The following is a 20,929-nucleotide window of genomic DNA, read 5'->3' as shown; positions in this document are numbered from 1 at the left end:
TAAAATTAACTTTTTACAAATAAAATTTCAAAATTTATTTTTTTTTCACAAAAAGAAAATTTAAAATAATAGACAAAGAATATTAAGTTCTTATTCTAATAAAATATAATCTTAATTGTATATTTAAAATTATTTGATGGTGCTTGAACAAAAGTTTTGAATTATTTTTTTTCCCGGAAATATAAGGATATAATATTTATTTGAACCATTAGAAAAGGAAAATTTGCACGTCTTAAAAAAAAGAAAATTGCAGTTAGTCTTTCACCCGAATAGAAAAATACGTGAAGACATCCCCCACACTTAAAATAACAAACACTTCTCCGTACTTATAGTGAGTGTTGTCATTTGTCTCTGTCTATCATCTAGTTATACGCTAATTGAAGTACAAGGTTCATCATTACATCATGATGAGTCGTTAACGTAGATTTTATCATCTTCAAACTGTCCTAAACAGACCAACAAAACGCATCATTGTAGGTTCTCTTTAATAATTACAATTGTTGAATATGATTGTGGGAGAATGATAACGAAAGCAACAGTTTTATAATTGGATCTTCAAGACACGCATCTCTGTGATCTATACAATTCGTAAGATTTTCTTGTTCTCTGTGTGTTATTTCATATTTGTCATTTGTATGTTTCGAATGTTTTGTACTACATGCAATATATTGTTATCATCGCTTTTTATTCGTGAATGTGTTCATGTAAGAATGATGTTCTTGATCAATGCGACTGATTTCGACGTTTTTTTTAACAATGTTGTGACGATAGTAGGCGAATTATGGGCAATAAAGGGAATGCAGGGGATCGTAGAAGCAAGGGCCAATTGTCTTCTATCTTAATTGTAGCTGGATTGTGTCTTTGTTTTTATGTTCTTGGTATATGGCAAAGGAGTGGTTTTGGCAAGGGAGATAGCATAGCTGTTGAAATTATGAAAAAGGCGGATTGCAACTCGCTTCCTACTTTGAATGTGGAGACTCATCATGGTCATGAAGCTAAACAACTTGATGACTTTCAAGTTAAGGAAATTCCTCCTTGTGATGATCGATTCATTGATTACACGCCTTGTCAAGATCAAGCGCGTGCTATGACCTTTCCTCGAGAAAATATGAACTATAGGGAGAGACATTGTCCTCCAGAGAAAGAGAAGTTGCATTGCCTTATTCCAGCACCAAAAGGATATGTAACTCCCTTTCTATGGCCCAAAAGCCGTGATTTTGTACCTTATGCAAATGCACCATACAAAAGCTTGACTGTTGAAAAGGCTATTCAGAATTGGATTCAGTATGAAGGCGATGTGTTTAGGTTCCCTGGTGGTGGTACACAATTTCCTCAGGGGGCAGATAAATATATTGAACAACTTGCTGGTGTGATCCCGATAGACAATGGAATGGTTAGAACTGCATTAGATACTGGCTGTGGGGTAAGGATGACTTATATTTGTATCTTTGATCATTTCTCACTATAATTTATCTACACTGCATTAAGGACTCCTATTTTTGCTTCTCATTTAGATGCACTAAATCATTTTGCTAATAGCTCCTTTAGCACAATGTTACTTTGTTAAAAATTCCCTAATCCTATTTCATTCGTGTGACCTCTTCTTGTCGCGTATCTGTAACTATATCTGTGCAGGTGGGTCTCTGGCCAATCATTTGAGTATTTGTTGCTGCCCTTTGATTTTTCTATTTTAATTTATTAACAATATTTTGTTGTTTACGTTTTTGTTCTTAGGTTGCAAGTTGGGGAGCATACCTGTTCAAGAAAAATGTTATAGCTATGTCATTCGCACCAAGAGACTCACATGAAGCACAAGTTCAATTTGCTTTGGAAAGAGGTGTACCTGCAGTTATTGGTGTTCTTGGAACTATAAAGATGCCTTATCCATCTATGGCTTTCGACATGGCCCATTGTTCTCGCTGCTTAATTCCATGGGGAGGAAATGGTGAGTAGTGGGATGAAATACATTGTGCATATATTCCTGGAAATTCAAAATTCTGGGAAATACTTTGCTGTGACTGACCAATGCGAGCAAGCCAAATTAAGCTTATGCGACTATGTTTTCTTTTGCCTATATGCTAAGCTTCGATACTGAACATCAAATGTTGTTACTGTTTGTCGAAAGCAATACAATTTCCTGTTTGTTAACTGAAGAAATTGGAGTGGTGTGATGTATGTTTTGACTTATAGTGGTGAGACCCTATATGCTGGCGGAGATTAACAAATAAGTTGACGAGGATTGACTATAAAACATTGCTTTAGAAGTTATGTGCATCTTGTTTTTGCTGACTTGCGACTGCTTTGTTTACATGTGTTTCTTCCTAGGTCAACAACAATCTGTAGATATATTAGTTGAGCACCGTATCTCTATATATAAACATATATTTCTTACCTTCCTTTTTTTTTGTAGGAGGAATGTACATGATGGAAGTTGATAGAGTTCTTAGGCCTGGCGGCTATTGGATTCTTTCAGGCCCTCCCATCAATTGGAGGACCCACTTTAAAGCATGGTTGCGTCCTCGGGATCAACTTGAGGCGGATCAAAAGAATATTGAAGATGTTGCCAAACTTCTTTGCTGGGAAAAAATATCTGAGAAACAAGATATTGCAGTCTGGAGGAAACCATTAAATAAGCAAGACTGCCCTGGACAAGATGCTGGTGCTCCAATGTGTGAAACACAAAATGCAAATGATGTCTGGTACATATTTACAAACTTGAACTGAATATTGAACGAGTCATGTTCACTTTGGGGTTTTCTTTCCACTAAAATTTTAAAGGAAATAAGTACACTGAGTCCATCCAAAAGCTCTGCCTGTAAATGACATTGATAAAATTAGTTAATCTGATATCGGCCTAGGCCTTAAGCAAAGATGTTCTGGTTGAGACACATAGTATCAAACGAGTCTTGAAACATTTACGAAGCTTTATGATGGGTTTAGTTAATAATATACTTCATTTCATCTTCATGTAGGTACAAAAAGATGGAGGCCTGTATAACTCCTTATCCAGTGTCTATAGATTCCATGGAAGTAAAGCCGTTCCCAGAAAGACTGAATGCAATTCCTCCAATATTAGCTAGAGGAGCCATTCAAGGAGTTTCTATTGACTCATTCTACGAAGACACCAAAGCTTGGCAAAATCATGTGAAGGCTTATAAAAGGTTCAATAAACTCCTTGACTCTGGGAGGTACCGTAATATCATGGATATGAATGCTGGACTAGGAAGTTTTGCTGCTGCAATTCATTCTCATAAACTGTGGGTTATGAATGTGATGCCAACAATAGCCGAAAAAGACACTCTAGGCGTAGTATTTGAGCGAGGCCTCATTGGTATATATCATGACTGGTAACTTCCTGAAAACAATCTTCTGTCTAGCCATTTGTCTGTCAACTCTAATAGTCTGCATCTGAAATACTAACTTCTATTTTGGAGTTTGGTACTCTTATAGTTTGCGCTAGCATTTTTTATGTGGACTATAATTGATGTTGTTGCTAAGTATGTTTCTGTGAACTAGTAGCTCATTTTGACACCAGTCTGTTAGCATTTTGGTTCAATTGGTCATGACATTCAATTCAGATGGTTTTGTCTTTCTTGTTCCATGTTCATTACCTTCCCTCTATACAACTTCAAAATGTGATTCATATTTTTCTTTTTCAGGTGTGAAGCCTTTTCTACATACCCTAGAACGTATGATCTTATTCATGCCAGCGGCCTTTTCAGCTTATACAAAGACAAGTATTTTCTCAACTTTGCTTTACTCTTTTGTTCACCACTTTTTAAGATATTTCATGTAAACCATCATTTCGGGAGAATAACTGATCAGTTAGTAAGACTTCTGCAATTCTAGTTGTTAAGTTCCTTAATATTGGAAAATGCACAGTCTGCTGTAGATTAAGTGGCAAATCAATCGCCTACTGAAGTACAAACTCCTTTTCAATGCTTTCTCTGCATATAGCCTCTAGTTGCATTTAACAGAAGACCATGCAGGTGTAATGCAGAGGACATTCTCATAGAGATGGATAGGATTCTACGACCTGAAGGAGCGGTTATAATTCGTGACGAAGAGCATGTGCTAAACGATGTGAAAAGAATTGTAGATGGCATGAGATGGAACACGAAAATGGTGGATAACGAGGGCGGTCCTCTAATCTCTGAAAAAGTATTGTTGGCAGTTAAACGGTACTGGGTTGCTGGTGAAAAAAATACAACCGCCACAAAGTAATAAATCGGGGATTTTTTGCCAGTTAGCAGTAGGCAATGCTCCTATAAGAGATCCACACAAAGGACTGACAAATTTTAACACTGAACAAATCATAGATGTAGCAACTGGAGTGAAGCTAGTGCCCTTTTTTTGGGCGCTTGTTGGTTGTATTAGTTTTTACACTTTTACTTTGAGCTAAAGATGTTCAATTCTAATTTGCCATTTCCTCACTTTCTGAATTTTCCTTCTTCATTTCCCTGTAGTTCTTCAATGAGATTCTACAAGTTGTGTAAACATTGTTTGATGTTCATTAAGATCAATGGTGCATTTAGTTTCAAAATCTGTTGAATTCTTCTGTAGTATAGACATTCGAGTAAAATTCTTGATATTTTCTTGACAATTTGACAAGTACAAAAAAAACATGAGAATTTTATGTATTTTTCTGTGCAGTTAAAATAAAATATTTTCAATTTAAAATGTTCTTTTTTAAAAAAAAGAATTATATAATATTAAAAACAATGTGTGTGTATGGTTGCAAACTAGTATTATTAATTAAAGTCTGAATTTTAAAATTTAAAAACGTCTCTAAACTAGTATTATTAATTATAGTTTTTCTTATTTTAGTTTTGTCAATATGTAATTGAATTTTGAATTAGTTACAGTAGAATAATACGTGGTCGTGGAAGTAAATTGTTACTAATTGAAAAGCAAATAAACCAATTTGGAATTGAAAAGCAAATAATCCGATTTAAAATTATAGCCTTGCAAGTTTTATGCTCTTTACCAGAGTTGAATACACACTGTGTACCTCAAGTTTCCACATTCTGCATTTTGTGTACCTCTATTTTACTATCTAGCAATGTGTGTACCTGTAGTTACAAGATTCTAGCAGGGTGTGTACTTCTGTTAGAATCCATTTAACAGCGTTAAAGCACAGCTGGAAAGGAAGGGTAAATCAGTCTTAGCATCATATCAGCAATGCCATTTGTGTTTTCGTATCTTCTGCAACTAATATTGGATAAATAACTGCATGAACTGCAATATATAATATCTCAAGTTTGTAACTGATTTGACTCTTCATTATGCATGATATAGGTACGAAGAAAGACGGGAGCAATGCACATTACTTCTATAAATCTATGAATGCATATGCCTCTCCTGGTTCTATAAAATATGTAATACCAAACCTGTGCTGTAGAATGCTGTAACAGAGGGGTATAAGAAAATTCTGGTTCTTTATAGTACCGTAACAAAGGGTTCCGATCATGTCAAAACTAAATGGGTGATGTATCAGTATCATCTTGGAACTGGGGATGACGAAAATGAAGGTGAATATGTAGTTTCCAAAGTGTTTTATCAACAAAAGCAAGTCAAAAAGGTGGGAAATTCTATAGCCAAATAGGTTTCAGTTCATTCAGTGGAAGATGTTTCAATTCCAAACAAGCAAGAAACCTCAAATACTGAAATTAAGATTGATATCGTTCAGACACCTGCACAGGTCTTTAAAAACACTTGAAATTCTACATTAATTTTGTTTAAACCTAGTGCTTCTGTGGCAATGCTATCAAAATTCAACTAATCATTCCTCTGATTTTATTCCCAATTTAGTTTCAATCATACAGTCTGTAAAGCTATGTTAATTTATTTAAATGGTTGCCCTGTGTGTTGATCAGGAAGTGGAAAATCATTAAGAAGATACCTCTTACTTTTCCATCTCGATATGATTCCATATTTGAGACTGAGTTTCCCTCTTGGTTTGCAGGTAAGTTTCATAATACAATTTGAACATGTATAAGAAGGCTAAAATACTTTAACAGACATCAATGGAGAGTAGTATCCAGCAATCAGGCCCCTGGCCCTTAAGCTTTTTCTTTGAAATTGTATTTACGGTTCTCTCTTCTGTACTTGCGGACTTCATTTGCAAAACACACAGTAGTAAATATAGAAATCCTAAATTTCAGTCAAAGAAACTTTACATAACAAATTAGTTTAAAACCTCGAGTAACTAGGCAGCTTGCTATGTGTGTGATCCAAGAGCTGAAAATACTGTTTCGCCCCTCCTTTACAGCTGTGCTTTAACACTGTTAAATGGTTCTAATGGAAGTACATACTCGACTACAATCTTGCAACTACAGGTACACACGTTGCTAGATAGTAAAACAGAGGTACACAAAGTGCATAATATGAAAACTTGAGGTACACGGTATGCATTTAACTCTTAAAAGAAAAAAAGCCTTTAATTTTTCTAGCAAGTTATTTCGTATTGAAGCAGGAGGCACAATTGTTTTCTTACCGAGGAACTTCGTATTGGTGAATCCAAGGTCTTGCATGTTTCAGGTATGTCTTTTAATATTTTATAGAGTTGTAAAAGTTGTTTAACATTTGCTAATGTTTGTAGTGTAATATTAATTAGTTCATATTAGTTTCATGTCTTGATGCTAATAGTCTCCCCTTGTATCATATTATCTTAGAATTGGAGGACTCGAATCCGAGACCTTGCCCTAAATGGAGTTTTGATGCAATGTTACTATATTAGGTAACTAGCCTGTCTAAATCCAGCTTGTTACTTAACCGGAATTAAGACTATTAGAAAGCTTACCTTTGTCAATCAACAATTAGTAGATAGATAGTACTAGATAGAAACAGAGCACATCCTGTAAAAGCCAAATCACTTGTTCAAATGAGTCCAGGCTTTGAAATTTAATTAATTAATTTATTCTAGTAATAAGTGTTAGCTCCCTCGGTGCTGTGATCTGGTGTTCGCTGTAGTGAATGTTGTCCTCGAATTTTGGTTCATCAGAAATTTAAGTTACAGATGTTTGGATCTAGAGTTTCTGTTAAATTCAGTAGTTACTTAGCTGTTTTGAAGTCTGATCTTACACTATATTTCTATGTTGCAAGTTAGAAGGTGATCAAAAACTTTTAAACAATTATCTGTGGTAGGTTCCATTATTTTTGCTATATTTGTCCCTTCCCTATGTCTGCTCTTGTTGCACTCTTCTTAGGAATTAAACATCACCTAAAGCCTCTGACAAAACGCAACATTCTTCGTAAAAGGCCTGTTATCTACATTTATTTATCTCATTGATGTCTCATTGTAGAGCTCCCAACATTTATCATGCAATAGTTTTCTTCTGAACATAAAAATCTTGTGCTTGCTTGTTATGTTTGCCACTTCGTTTATTCGCATGTTATCTAAATTGGAAAGCAGTTTATCTGTTTTATAAAGAATTTCTAAATTCACTTCCACTGTGCCATTTAATTACGTTTTATCTTCCAGGGTTAATTCTACCTTTGGATCCCGATTACATGGATAGGGAAGATATGTGTAGCCATCTCCGTGTTCCCTCTTTTTCTTGTTACCTTGATTCTGCAGAAGAAAGATTTGTGTCCAAGCTCACTAAAGCAAGTCCACTTTCATCTTCTCCAGTCGTTTCTCCCGAAGAGTCTTCATGTTCGAATAACTTGGAAAGAAATGACAAAACTAAACCTGAAGTTTGCATATTTGGTGCTCACATCAGCAACAAGAATGAAGTTTTCATGAGGTGCTGCAGCATTTTTGCTTGTGAAGGGCCTTGTCTGGAAAAGCAAAGTGAGTACCTTAATGAAAGCACTGATCATGGTTTACATGGAATGGTTCAGTCTCAACCTGGAATAAAGAATGTAGAACAATTTTCATTTCCTGTTCTCAACTCAAAGATAGAAAATCTAAAAGTGAAGAAGCATGATAATGCAGATTTAGCAGTACTTCAAAGAGACTTGCGGAATTCAGTTGAGATGCTTGACTCTGGAACGATCGAAGAGGTAGATATTGCAGTGAACTTGGCAAAACAATTCTCCAGGCTGACATGGGATGCAATTCCAAGCACTGGGAGTCGGAGCATCATACCAGCCTCTTGTGGGAGCAGTTCCTGGTGTGACGACACTGCTAGTGATAATAGCTCAGATTTGTTCGATATAGAGAGCACAAAGCCTGATGTACTAAGCAAAGGCCAAACTTTCGTTGGTGTTTCTGAGAAGTCATTAACTGTCTCTGATGATGAAAAAGTAAAGTTTAACTGTGCAGGAAATACGAGCTCCATCTATAGAACCAGAAAGTCAAAAGTATCATCTTGGATCAAAAGTGGAGGCTGCTGGCTGTTGGGTTGCAGAAGTGTCAATGCAGTTAGAGTTGCAGAGAATACTGGCAGGACTAGTGAGGATGCAGAATCCTAGCAAGTTCACTATTGAGTTGCACTCTTGATGAATTATGTGTTTAGTTTTAATAACTTTTAATGAAATTCCCAAGCTGAGGTCTTCATAGAAACAATCTCTCTGTTCACTGAAGCAGGTTTAAGATACGTTCTCAAACTCTATCTTAAGGTGACATTCGGTTTAATTAGTCATAAAAGAATCGTTATTACTATTTTTACCAATTTTCCAATTCTTGCATGTTCCATTTTCTTGCCATTCTGCACTATTTGAAGTCGAAAATGTTTCTGTTTTGTCTCATCGAGGATCGGATCTGCATCTCATATGTGATAAGACATCTAGTCTTGTCCAATTTGTAGAACAAACACAATTAATCAACAGCAACAGTAATAGTCTTCATGTATGTGTAAATGACAAAATTGATAGGGAATATGTAAACCAGAGCAAATAAACAAAGGAGAAGGATACTAAAATGTTCAAAATACATTATTCATATATTTATGCATTACTTGTATGCGCCTGTTAAAAAAATTATTACGAAAGAAGGCATATATGTATTACTCGATATGCGCCTATTTAAAATGCTGTTCAAAATGACTTTTTTAATATAATATTGAAATCCATATTTTTCAACATCTAAACTCTTTTTAAAAAGGCGGAAAACAAGAACAAGACCCCTCTTGTCTTCACAAGTAACAACACTTAAATAATTTTAACATGATCCTTCAACTTTAATGGGTGATGAGTTTTAGGAACATGCAATCTGCTTTTAGAAGGCCAGTCTTGCCTTGCTTAAAAGCCTACAATTCTACGTGGATTACTCCCTCCGTCCCAATTTATCTGTTTTGTTTAATTTTTTACGGTTAAATTAACCCAACTTTGACCGAAAATTTTATATAATATAATATCAAAAATAGTTATAAAATTTATATCATTAGAAAATATGTTTAATATATTTATATATGTATATTTTAATTTTTCAAAATAATGAAAAATTAAGTTTTTATTTACGGTCAAAATTCAGTTAATTTGACTATCAAAAATCAAACAAGACAGATAAATTGAGACGTAGGGAGTAGTTAGGTATGCATCCGAAATTCATACGGAAGGCCCTACAATTATCCTATTACTTTTTAGAAAATCTTACATTTGTGATACCCAAGCAAAACTTTTAGCACTTTTAAAATAATTGTCAATAATCCATCTTACTTTAAAATCTCAAGAAAAAATAAATAAATATAGACAAATCCTTAAATCTGCTAAATAGCTTTGTTTAATCTACCATCTTTGATATTCTATCTCAAATCTGTTTCTAAATTTTATGATGTCACTCTGTCAGGCTTGTCCAGTTTAACTAATTTGGGCCTATTAACTGTTTGGGCTAACTCTGCTTATGTCTAGTATGGCTATTTAGTAGAGTCCAATTGAACCTATATTAAAATTATTCAGTGTAAAATATAAATTGTTTTAAACTTTTAAATATCATACATCATATAACCCTTACTACTATCTAGTATGGCAAATATTTATCATAAAAAGAAAAAATAATACACTAATATTAAAAAAATCTGCTTACTGTTATAAAAGTGTATGCATACAAAAAAAAGTACAAATAATCTGTGTATGCAACAAATTGCCTCTAATTCAGTAGTTTGTATTTTAATGATAGTTTTAATAAAATTTTTAATTAATTATATAATTATGTATGTAACCTTGTGAATTGAAAAGACAAAATTAACATTTGAAAGGATACAGTAAATTCATATTTTGTTATAAACAAAATTTAATAATGGACCAATAATTAGTTATGCATTTTTTAAAAAAAAAAAATTCTGACAAAATTAAAAAAAGGGGAAGTTAAGTTGGGCTAAAAAATCTAAGGCAGATAGTGGATCGAGTTTTGTTTTTTAAGTCTCCCCAAAACCCTAACACCTTTGTTTTTATTACCCTCTCTCTTAAAACCCTAAACTTTTACATCTATACACACAACTCTCCTTGTATCTATCTATCTATCTCTCTCAAAGCTCGATTAATTGAATACTAGAGATGGTGGCAGATAAGGGCAAGAAAGTGAAGGTGGGCGAAGATGATGTTTCTGACCAAATTGATGCTGAGCTTGTTCTTTCTATTGAGAAGTTGCAAGAGATCCAAGATGAGCTCGAAAAGGTCCAATTATTTCCACTTTTGAACTACCCCCTTTTGTTTTGTTTTCGGGTTTTCGTATCGTAAATTGAGACGGTGTGTTTTGATTGTGATATGATGGATATAATTTTTTGATTTGATGGATATAATTTGTTTGGAGGTTAGAGTTGATAATTTCATTTTGTAGCTAGATGATTGAGTTATCAAGTGGCTAGACATTACTGAATTGATGTTATGTGGGGAATATAATGATGTGTGATGTATTAATTAATGTGAATTTGTGAATACTTTCCTGTCCCGACTTTATAATTGGATACTATGCTGTGTTCTCAACTTGTGATTAGTGATGAGCTCAATAAGTGTATGTACTCGAATTTGCCTTTGTTTTGTTTCCAAATTTGTAATATGTAAAATAATTGAAGTTAAGGTTTAAATAAGTTTCGATTTTCTCATTTACTTTGATTTGTGGACTTGGTTTGGATTTTTTATTGCGTTTCAGTTATGATGCATGTGTGAATAGTTGAATGTGTAAGATTCTTGTATGATCCTTGAAGATATTGCGATGTGTGTATGCCGTGTGATTATGCTTTTTTGATATCAAATGCCCGTGACAAAGTGGAAGTTTGTGGTGTGGTGCACAACAAGTTCTTAATGATACATGATATATCATAGTACACTTCTTTGATATGCCAGTCTGCCTTGGTGAAACCGTGCATCAATCTTTCCCTTTGTTATATATAAAATGTTTTTGTTGTATCTTTGTTTTAAATTTGATGTAAGAAATTTTAACGATGTTGGTAGCTATATATTGACATTTCTAGCTATGAGGATTAAGTTTTTTTGCAGGCCAGAGTCGTGATTTGCTTTTGTGGCAAAGTGATTTTGAATCATCAACTTTGCCAGGCTCTATAAAACTGTAGTTGTATGTGCAATATAATGTTCAGTGTTATATGTATTACTAAGAGTACAATTGCCCCACCTAATTGACACAACCTTTAAAATAGATGTGTCTCAGCACTATAAGAATGTTTTCCTCACTATTATCTCAGTGCATGAAGTTTAGATGTCAAATTGCTTAACTCGACTCTACATCTGCAGCATCTGGAATATGAACTTTTATGTTAATACTATTTTTGCTGTTTCCCCTTCAGATCAATGACGAACAAAGTGATAAAGTTTTGGAAGTTGAACAGAAGTACAACGAAGTCCGTAAACCTGTCTATGATAAGCGACATGAAGTCATTAAAGGCATTCCTGACTTCTGGTTCACCGCTGTTCGTAAACCTTCCTACTCCTATTATATGCACATGTTATAATATATATAAATATATAATATATATATATAACTGTAGTTGTTTTGATATTCTTTGTAACACAATTTTTTTGTCCAATTTATCTCCTTTATATCATGCAGTTTCAGAGTCATCCTACTCTCTGCGAACTTCTGAATGAAGAAGACGAAAAGGTTAGCTTATACACCACTTCCCCATCATTAGTTTGAATTTTTTGTCTTGAACTGAGTTGCTTATCTAGTAAGGTGAGCTTACCGTTTGTTCTGTAATTTTAGATCTTCAAATATTTGAGCTCCATTGAAGTGGAAGATTCTAAAGACGTGAAATCTGGTTACTCTATTTCATTCGTGAGTCTCCAAAATCGTTATTTCTACTCTATATGTGTTTTTTTATACTTACATTATTAATTCATGTGGTTTTTCTCCCCGCTCTTTAAGATCTTCAATACAAATCCCTACTTTGAAAACTCAAAGCTTACGAAGACATTGACCTTCCTTGACGAAGGAACAACAAAAATAACTGCTACACCAATTGAGTGGAAAGAGGGAATGGTATGTCTTCTTTCACTTGCTTAGATATTTCATTCAATATTTATCAACAGCAGATTGAATATTGTCAAATTCTTTAGGGCCTTGCGAATGGAGTTGCTCATGATAAGAACGGGAACAAACGTCCTCATGATGATGAAAGGTTAATATTGGGTCTTTTGCTACTAGTTAAATCATTATTTGCTTAATTCAAAGTTTAAGATTTGTTTATGTTGTTTATGTCTAGTGATTTTATAAACGAGCAGATCTTAACAACAATACTTACTCTTTATTTTGTTGTAGCAATTGGTGATTCTTTACTTGCATGCTTGTATATATATAAAACAGATTACATTAGTCTTTTTGTTAGTTATTTTTGAATATGAATAAATCGATTGTTTTTAACCCAAGTGCTATTGCTCTAATTTACTTCTGTATTCCTTCTTATTTATAAATTTTATGTATTTATGTTTCACTGTGATAGGAAAATATTTGTGTCAGCCACTACTTGCACCGTCTTGGTTTGGACTTTAAGTATCTATTCATAGGATGGTTTTCATAAGAAAAACTGCGCATCCTCAAAATTATTATGTACAAGTTTAGCAAATATTTTTCGCATTTAAAAATTTTATATAATGACTTAAAAAATATTTGGTTTCATATTCAAGTTTGTAATTCTTTGTATTTTTGTAAATGCAGCTTCTTTAGCTGGTTTAGTGAAACTGAACACAGAGATAATATGAATGAGGTTCCTGATGAGGTAAAAGTCTGCACTCGAGATTTACCATATGTGATGAAGTTGTATCTTTTCTGAAGAACAAAACTTTAAAGTACTAGTCATGAATAGAGATAAATTCGTTCTTGCTGCAGATTGCAGAGCTAATTAGGGAAGATTTGTGGCCCAATCCTCTGAATTATTTCAACCAAGTAAATGCCTCAACTTTGTTGCTTCACTCTTTATTTTTTTTTAACTACAAGCTTATAATTTCAGTAATTGCTACTACTTGTAACAGGAGGCTGATCAAGAAGAGTTTGAAGGTGAAGAAGAGGTAACATACAATAACAGATGCTCTTATAAAAATATTACTATATCGAATCCTAAATATGTCTTTGACGCTGCTTTTTCTGTTTTAAATAAGTTTTTTACACAGGCACTTCGTGTAACTATGCATCCTCTCTCCCCCCTCCCATTAAATATCAAAAAGAAAAGAAAGTGAACAGCAATTTTGTTATTACTCTGTGAAAATGTTGAATATGAAATTTTTAGATCTCAGTTGATATGTTATACTGGTGAGCATATGGCAGGTTTAGATGGATTCTCCGTGTTTCCCAGTTGAAAGGTTTTTCTTTGGGAGGGTGGTGGTGGGAGTATCTCGCTATAAAATATAGATAAATATATGGAACTCATAGGAAATATACAGGTTTAAAAACTATAACTTCTGGGTATTTTCAGCTAGCAAATGCGTTCACTGTTGGGAGAGATGCATTTGAACAGTATATTTAAAGTCATATTTATGCATTCTAGACAGTTAATAAATAATTGTCAAAATCTTCTGAAGCAAATAATCAAGTTCCTTGCTTTATAAGAGCTATAATCAAAATTCCTTGCTTTATAAGAGCTATAATCAAAGTTCCTTGCTTTATAAGAGCTATAAGTTCCTGTGATTCTACATCCTGGATGACTAGGTCTAAGTTCTTGGGAGTTGGTAGGATAGGAGCCAAATTGGTTTTTTGTCTGAACATTTTGCACAGGACATGACCTTTTTCTACGTGCATGCCTGTGTAAAATATAGGTACACATTATATACCTTATAAGTTGCCAAATAGTGAATTAGAATGCGGATTATAGCTTAAACTATTCTAAAGCAACATCTAGTTTTTGTTTTTTCTGGGCAATAGTTGATAAGCAGTATCTTTTTTAAGGGGTTATGTGAGATTGTGAGGTGGGTTGAGAGTTTCTGGTATCTACTTCGGATCTGTTAGAACCATTATCAAAGGGATGCTCAGTTAATAATCTGTAGTAACTGCAAACTTTACTTGATAGTTCAGTTTAGTACCCAAAAACAAAATAATTCAGTGGCACCTTCCCGACAGAATTTGGAACGTATATGTGGATACTTATGTGATGGGTTACATACTTACTATGTCTACAAGAGGAGCATTTTAACCTATTATTATATTCGGTAGTTAGTATTGTTACCAACCCTGTTAGTTTTGCTGCACTCTCGACATGTGCTGTGCTTATTTGATTTCATGTTGATGCTGTTGTGTAGTGAGAAACCTAATCTTGCTCTGGCCAAATTTTATTTATTCACTTTTTGACATTGGTGCTCGAGGCTACTAGTTTTATATACGGCGACTGAATAAAGATGTTCTGTAACAGGAGAACGGCAGCGATGGCTCTGAAGATGATGACGAGGAAGATGGTGACGATGAGGAGGGTGAAGAAGATGAAGACAATTAAATTATTGTCCACCTTAATTTAGCTAAAAATTGTCTAGCTTTTCGCTACTTGGGTAATGGAATGTGTAAAGTGGTATCTAAAGTTGCAGTTTGTTTGGTAAGAGGGGATGGATTGAAATCAAAATACCATGTTGCAGTGAGCAGAGTTTTTCCTTAATCTTGTCAAATTATTGGTCTCTATCCTTAAATTTCTGTTGTCATATTATAAGCAATTTTGGTGTCAAAGTAAGTACAACCCAACTTTAAAAGTTGCACGATTTTAGTAAATACACCGAAAGTTGCACCTTATTTGTTGTAACACTATAATTCGGTGCAACTGAAGGAGTTTTCAAGTTTTTTAATTAAATCCCAGTTATCTTTTTTTTATTGAAACAACTTAGTCCCTTGTTTTCACTTATATTCTGTTAAATTTAATTTAATACCAGTAATTGTTCCCTGGGTAAAAATTATTTGCATGATGTCAAGTTATTTCGAAAGTGTATTGGTGTGGCCACTGTACTAATTTGATATATAAAAGTAGTCCTGCAAAAATGTGGTGAGTTTTAGATGTTTATTGACAGATGGAAGCTCTACTTGCTATTTGAATGATGGAAAAGTTTAGCACTGATGTAGTGTTGTATAATTAGATGGCTGAGGCAAGTTTAGCTTGTTGTGAGCTTATTGTAAAGTGACGGATAATATGATGGAAGTAAATATTAATTTCACAGAGAATAAACCTCAAAAACCTCAAAGTTCAATTACAGCCTAAACAAATCATTAAGCACATGCAAGTTGTTACAAATATGGTGATACTTCGTTGAACAATTTGTACTTCTGGAATGTAGGAAAAATCAGAAAGACAGAATCTTATCAGGTTAGTTGGAATGCTCTACTAGCATCTTGCATTCAAGAACTAGGTTTATTCTGCTTAGTTGTCTCTGATATTTTCTCCATCGCCACCACGTTCAACATCTTCAACATCTGTACTTTGCCTTACGTCTTCTTGAGCTTCTGCAAGTTCAGAGTCCTCTATCTCAGAGGCATACAGTATCTTCTTGATTGCCACTGACATCTGCAACAGTTTAAGCAAGAAGACTAACTGACAGCAAATCTAAAACTAGGAAAGGCATTAAATTCATCTACTAAATCATCTTCTGCAAAAGCATTTAGTGGCAAGGAGATGCCATCAGGTTTTCGACTGAAGAAAAAAAGTTGTACAAGTTTTAATATTAATTCAGGATAAACGTCATAGTGAATATAAAAAGATATGAGACAATAAAAAAATATTCATTTATATAAAACTTTTATGATAAACAAATTTAAGAAAAAGTATTAGTAATATATAACTAAAGCAAACCAAGAATAATAAGAAAAACAACTAAAGGCAAGAACTTGTCAGATACATGAAGCCAAAAAATATCAAATAAATTGCTAGAGCTTTGGTTCCTACTTATTTTTAAATGGCAAGGTCCTTGAGAATCATTCTAGCAGTTCACAGTTATCTCTGATATCTCTCAATGTTGAAATGGTCTATAAGATGTATACTTCACATAATAGGCACAGCTAATAGATAAGGGAACTAAACAAAAGAACTAGACTTCAATCATGACAACAGATCACACAAACATGAATAATAAAACTAGAATGGAAAACAAGGACCTGTGTAAGGAGACTGGGAGAGAAAGGCTGTGACAAAAATTTACCGGGAGATTCTCTTCTTCAGGAGTCTGACATAATATTTCAATATCACGTAATTTCGTGAAATAGAAATCTCTCTCCTTTTCCAAAAGGTCAACAGAAATCTTCAATTCTGCAATCTGGATGATTAATTGACAAAATTATCACAGAAAGAGGAGCAGATTAGACATAAGTGAGAATGCATCAGATTCTTAACAGTTTATTAAGGGGTTAAATATCAAAGTGACCACTCAAGTGAAAGCCATATATCAGTTTCATCATCAAACTTAAAGGCGTATCATTTGAATCACTAAACTGATAATAAATATCAAACGGATACCTCAAAATATGTGCTTGAGAATTAAAAATTATTTTTATGAAGTTCTAGACATTTTTCTTGAATTCTATTACAACCAGATTAAAATGTATGAATTCTAGTATTTTCGATAATATAGTGAGATTTTTAAAAATTGATCTACTATTTATTTTTATTTTTGTAGTGATATTTTTCATTTAAATAACATAAATTTTTAAAAATCTCATTATATCATCTAAAATACTAGGAATTCATAAATTTTCATTTGGTTGTAATATGATTCAATAAAAATGTATAGAACTCCATAAAAAGAATTTTTAATTCTCGAGCACCTATTTTGAGCTAGGAAGCACCGACACCGATACTGCGACACGGGACACGGGATACGGGGATACGTCAATTATCGAAGTGTCCTGGATACGGGACACGACAAAAAAAAAGTAATAAAAATATAAAAAATATAAGATTTGTATATGTCAAATATTGAACTACTTCATTCATAATAATAATAGAGTTTCCTTCATAATATTCATTCATAATATTGATAAACTAGTGGAAGATCTATTCTACATTTTCATTCAAATGATCATCTATAAAACAACAGCAGCTATACGTGTTATATATATATATAGATAGATGTATGTATATATTTGATTGTATAAAGATAGGGTTCTGTGTTCAGATGAAAGATGAAGAGGGGGGTTATAAAAGAGAGAGACACAAAATTAGGATTAATATAAGATGAGTTGGGCTTTTAAAAAAAGATTTTGGGCTTCTTAAAGATGATTTTGGGCTTTTTTTATGGGCTGAGTCGGTGGGCCGTGTCGGTCGCGTGTCGAACTTGTGTCGGTCGCGTGTCGAACCCGTGTCGGTCGCGTGTCGGTCGCGTGTCGGTCGCGTGTCAGTTGCCTTTTTCTGTCGACACGCCACATGGCGTGTCGGACACGTATTCAGCCGTGTCGGGCGCGTGTCGCCGTGTCGGAGTACGGAGCCCTTTTTGAAGTGTCCGTGCTTCCTAGATTTTGAGGTATCCGTTTAATATTTATTACGACTTTAGTGATTCAAATGATGCCCCGTTAAATTTGTTGATGAAACTGATATATAGCCTTCAGCTGAGTGACCACTTTGATATTTAACCCGTTTATTAAGCACCAAGAAGACAAAAAGGCTTGATCATATTTAACAAGTTGATATCATGTATATGACCTATTCCTATGTGGTAGAAACCCTGGAGAATGACTCAAAAGTTTGAAACAAATTACCTCCTTCGTCAAATACTCTCTCTCCCCCACGAAATTAGTCCCAATTGCTGGCACAGGTACTTTTCCATGCTTGGTTCCTTGCAGTAAATATTAAAACTGAAACTTAAAAGTTGAATAAATTACAAATTACAGTCACTTTAGAAGAACATGATTTGAGCTAACCAGAAATTTTATCCACTCCATCCCACGAGTCAGAGTTATGTGAGTTGTTTGCTTGTAGTGACTTACAGTTCTTGTTAAAACTTTTCAAAGTCTTTTCCTTCCCCAACTTACTTCTGCGCTCAACAGGATTATAGTTCCTGAATGGCATTGAAATATCAAAATTAAACCTTAGTTGGAAATAGTTCTTTTAGCATTTATAAGTGTTCTATTTTTTGAAGGTTGTACTCATTCATCATTCCACCAGTTACAGAGTCACAGTAATGTTTCAGCCACTGTAGAAACTCCAAGTTATCCAGTGGTCGGCCTTTGACCAGTCTGTTAACTTCAACATGCTGTCACATCACACATGAACTACATAATCAATTTGTATGCAAGAAATCTTTTATACTTAAAAACGGAGTACAAAGAAATGACAAGTTCAGTGCTACCTCTTCCTAACATATTGTTTTAGGGTCCTGGGAAATTATCAATTTACCTTGTGGATTTTGAGTTTATTGAAGACATCTTGAAGCACCTTGTAGTTTTGGATCATGTCATATTCTGTCTTTGCATTAAAGTTCACCTAAAAATACAAGAACCGTAGGCAATGCCAACACCATATAAATAGGTAACTAACATAAAAAAAAGTATACTCGCTGAGGAAACTCAGAGCGGAATAGAGATTACCTTGTGCATTGGAACAACTCCAGGATGGGTCATATCCATCATCTGGCATTGAGCAGCACCAGAGGCAGCCTAGTAAAATAGTTCTAGTCAACATAAAAATAATTGAAATTTAACATATATTTGTGTCGGGTGAGGAGAATATCTTATGCAGTTAAGATACCATCATGAAATATGTATATGATTTTATGCAATTGCAAAAGGTTATATGGATATAGTGACCAGGGCTGGTCACAAAGTATGATGAAACTTTTTTCAGATCAATATAGAATCCCAAACTCATTTATTTCATATAGATTAGCTTCAGGTTCATGTACAGGAAACGATAAGATATGGAGAAGCATACGTGTTTCTGAATTCTGACGCCAGATAGCAGCAATAATAACATATCACATATGGGATAATGAAATATAATTTGTACTTGTGAAAGATGGTTTGGATGTAAACGGAGATTGAGTATTACAGGCTTTACCCAGGAATTTAATATGTTTTTGTTTCATTTTATTTTATTAGCTAGATAACCGTCCAGTACTTGCGTTATTTTGTTTTAGTTTTGTTAAAGTTTTTCAGTTATCCACTGATCCTATTACTTAATCATTTCCCAGACTAGAAAAAAAGTGTCACTTACCAGAATTTTAAGAAAAGTCCATCCTCATCCAATACATGGGAAGTGGTGATTACGGCCGACTACGTAATGTAACTGAGGGGCCAGATAGTAGTAATTAAAAATAGGTTCACTTTCTCTTAATCACTTCAGCATGCATCATTGATAACCAAAATATCGAGGATGATTCACGAGTTCTACAATTACAGATAAAATTAAAGGATCACGGCTAAAACTCGACAATTGCACCTAAAAAACTTGTCATTTAGGAATACATTTCAATAGTATTGTTAGTAATTTCGCAATCATGTCAGAACTAAAGCTAAATATATATTGAGAATCAAGAAGTGCCAAGTGGTCAAGAAAGTGTTCCTAGTGCTAGAAGAAGTACAAGAATTCGATTCTACCCTTCTCTCCTCCTCCAACTGCTTAAAAATCTAATACATTGAAAAATAAAATGCCATTCATGGTGCACTACAATCTGAATACGGAACCCTGTGTACGAGAGTAAATAGAAGCAGTTCAGTCATTCTGATGACCCCAATTTGTAAATCAACGATTCCTTGCATCAGATAGAAAAATTAAAAGCAAACAAACAGACCATGGTAGAAACAAAGACTCATTACTCATAGTCTAAATTACAATTAAAAGGGCCTTTTTTTAACTCAAGAACAGAAAACTGCAAGAAAATAAGGGTAGTTATAAAATTCAAATTGAGTAACATTACTGTATATAAACAAGAAAGAAAAGGAGTGTAACGGATGCAAGAAAATGAATATACAATAAGGGTACCTCCTCAATGCGAGAGAGATTGAGATGAAGCCTAGTATTGATCCATGAGAGAATCTCATTCCTTCCAACAAAGTAAGCACTATCCATCATCCCTATATTCATAGCCATATTGTGTGTGTGAGTGAGAGAGAGGGAGAGAGAGAGAGAGAGAGAGAGAGAGAGAGAGAGAGAGGGGAAAATAAAAGGGGGGGGGGAGGCAGGCCAAGTAAAAGAAAAACAAGAAATGGCGGAAGTGTCACCGCCGGCAACTTGAATGAAAAGAAGCTGCGGGGTGCCTGTCTTTTCCTATATTTATTGTTTGTTTTTTATTTAATTTAAATAAAGCACAACCTCTCGTGTTCTGCCACATGTTTACATGTAAAAGGAGTCGCCATTTTTGTCTACTATAATTTGCAAGGTTAGGCAAAAAATACAAAGGCCCTGTTTGATAGAAGTAACTTTTTGGTTATAAATTATTTTTTTAAATAAATTAAACATTTGACCAAATAAAATTTTAAATATTAAAATTTGGTGGTTAGTCTTTTATCTTAAAAAGTTAATTTAAAAAAGAGTAATGCTAAATGCACAAAAGATAGTTATAAAAAATTATCACAAAATAATATGGTACGGGTGATATGACACAATAAAATAATTTAATTGATCCTATTAATATAACT

At 33.9% G+C, this 20,929-nt stretch overlaps 4 protein-coding genes across 9 annotated transcripts; 3 read left to right on the top strand and 1 right to left on the bottom strand.

Moving 5' to 3' along the window:
• The first annotated feature begins 403 nt into the window (after positions 1-403).
• LOC141661397 (putative methyltransferase PMT2) lies at positions 404-4,543 on the top strand. Its single transcript, XM_074468399.1, has 7 exons — positions 404-588; positions 772-1,423; positions 1,735-1,945; positions 2,411-2,699; positions 2,973-3,347; positions 3,660-3,737; positions 3,990-4,543. Exons 2-7 carry the CDS (start codon positions 782-784, stop codon positions 4,222-4,224), a joined length of 1,830 nt encoding a protein of 609 aa, XP_074324500.1. The 5' UTR covers positions 404-588; positions 772-781; the 3' UTR covers positions 4,225-4,543.
• Positions 4,544-5,317: 774 nt separating this feature from the next.
• On the top strand, positions 5,318-9,011 carry LOC141661420 (uncharacterized). Of its 5 annotated transcripts, none has more exons than XM_074468431.1 (5): positions 5,318-5,701; positions 5,877-6,540; positions 6,675-6,739; positions 7,484-7,795; positions 7,940-9,011. In XM_074468431.1, exons 4-5 carry the CDS (start codon positions 7,513-7,515, stop codon positions 8,416-8,418), a joined length of 762 nt encoding a protein of 253 aa, XP_074324532.1. In that variant the 5' UTR covers positions 5,318-5,701; positions 5,877-6,540; positions 6,675-6,739; positions 7,484-7,512; the 3' UTR covers positions 8,419-9,011. The 5 variants fall into 5 exon arrangements, with proteins under 5 accessions (XP_074324532.1, XP_074324530.1, XP_074324529.1 ...); XM_074468429.1 differs by having other exon boundaries at positions 5,877-5,965; positions 6,339-6,540; positions 7,484-9,010; XM_074468428.1 differs by having other exon boundaries at positions 5,877-5,965; positions 6,272-6,540; positions 7,484-9,010.
• Positions 9,012-10,288: 1,277 nt separating this feature from the next.
• Positions 10,289-14,975, top strand: LOC141723621 (NAP1-related protein 2-like). The gene is made up of 10 exons (XM_074525470.1): positions 10,289-10,560; positions 11,688-11,810; positions 11,951-12,001; positions 12,104-12,175; positions 12,266-12,379; positions 12,457-12,518; positions 13,055-13,115; positions 13,226-13,282; positions 13,369-13,404; positions 14,739-14,975. Exons 1-10 carry the CDS (start codon positions 10,441-10,443, stop codon positions 14,817-14,819), a joined length of 777 nt encoding a protein of 258 aa, XP_074381571.1. The 5' UTR covers positions 10,289-10,440; the 3' UTR covers positions 14,820-14,975.
• A 523-nt stretch (positions 14,976-15,498) lies between these two features.
• On the bottom strand, positions 15,499-20,548 carry LOC141723620 (microtubule-associated protein RP/EB family member 1A-like). 2 transcript variants are annotated; one of them, XM_074525468.1, is made up of 8 exons: positions 20,274-20,548; positions 18,881-18,949; positions 18,690-18,776; positions 18,440-18,546; positions 18,215-18,351; positions 18,053-18,129; positions 16,501-16,614; positions 15,499-15,869 (listed from the first exon to the last, which is right to left on the bottom strand). In XM_074525468.1, exons 1-8 carry the CDS (start codon positions 20,379-20,381, stop codon positions 15,726-15,728), a joined length of 843 nt encoding a protein of 280 aa, XP_074381569.1. In that variant the 5' UTR covers positions 20,382-20,548; the 3' UTR covers positions 15,499-15,725. The 2 variants fall into 2 exon arrangements, with proteins under 2 accessions (XP_074381569.1, XP_074381570.1); XM_074525469.1 differs by lacking the exon at positions 20,274-20,548 and adding an exon at positions 19,506-19,655.
• Positions 20,549-20,929: the final 381 nt, after the last annotated feature.

Source organism: Apium graveolens, chromosome 5, assembly GCF_009905375.1.
Source record: "Apium graveolens cultivar Ventura chromosome 5, ASM990537v1, whole genome shotgun sequence".
NCBI lineage: Eukaryota > Viridiplantae > Streptophyta > Magnoliopsida > Apiales > Apiaceae > Apium > Apium graveolens.
The sequence above is the reverse complement of the archived record's forward strand: the minus strand, read 5'-3'. Positions and strand labels throughout refer to the sequence as shown.

Bases quoted from the DNA above. Each gene is read 5' to 3' on its own strand.
- LOC141661420 (XM_074468430.1), top strand. From the start codon at position 7,513: ATGGATAGGGAAGATATGTGTAGCCATCTCCGTGTTCCCTCTTTTTCT.
- LOC141661397 (XM_074468399.1), top strand. From the start codon at position 782: ATGGGCAATAAAGGGAATGCAGGGGATCGTAGAAGCAAGGGCCAATTG. The intron at 2,700-2,972 runs GTACATATTTAC...ATCTTCATGTAG, and splicing joins CAAAATGCAAATGATGTCTG to GTACAAAAAGATGGAGGCCT. The intron at 3,738-3,989 runs GTATTTTCTCAA...AAGACCATGCAG, and splicing joins TTCAGCTTATACAAAGACAA to GTGTAATGCAGAGGACATTC.
- LOC141723621 (XM_074525470.1), top strand. From the start codon at position 10,441: ATGGTGGCAGATAAGGGCAAGAAAGTGAAGGTGGGCGAAGATGATGTT. The intron at 12,380-12,456 runs GTATGTCTTCTT...CAAATTCTTTAG, and splicing joins TTGAGTGGAAAGAGGGAATG to GGCCTTGCGAATGGAGTTGC. The intron at 13,116-13,225 runs GTAAAAGTCTGC...TTCTTGCTGCAG, and splicing joins TGAATGAGGTTCCTGATGAG to ATTGCAGAGCTAATTAGGGA.
- LOC141723620 (XM_074525468.1), bottom strand. From the start codon at position 20,381: ATGGCTATGAATATAGGGATGATGGATAGTGCTTACTTTGTTGGAAGG. The intron at 18,950-20,273 runs GTACCCTTATTG...CTATTTTACTAG, and splicing joins ATCTCTCTCGCATTGAGGAG to GCTGCCTCTGGTGCTGCTCA. The intron at 18,130-18,214 runs GTTAGCTCAAAT...ATTTACTGCAAG, and splicing joins TGGAGTGGATAAAATTTCTG to GAACCAAGCATGGAAAAGTA.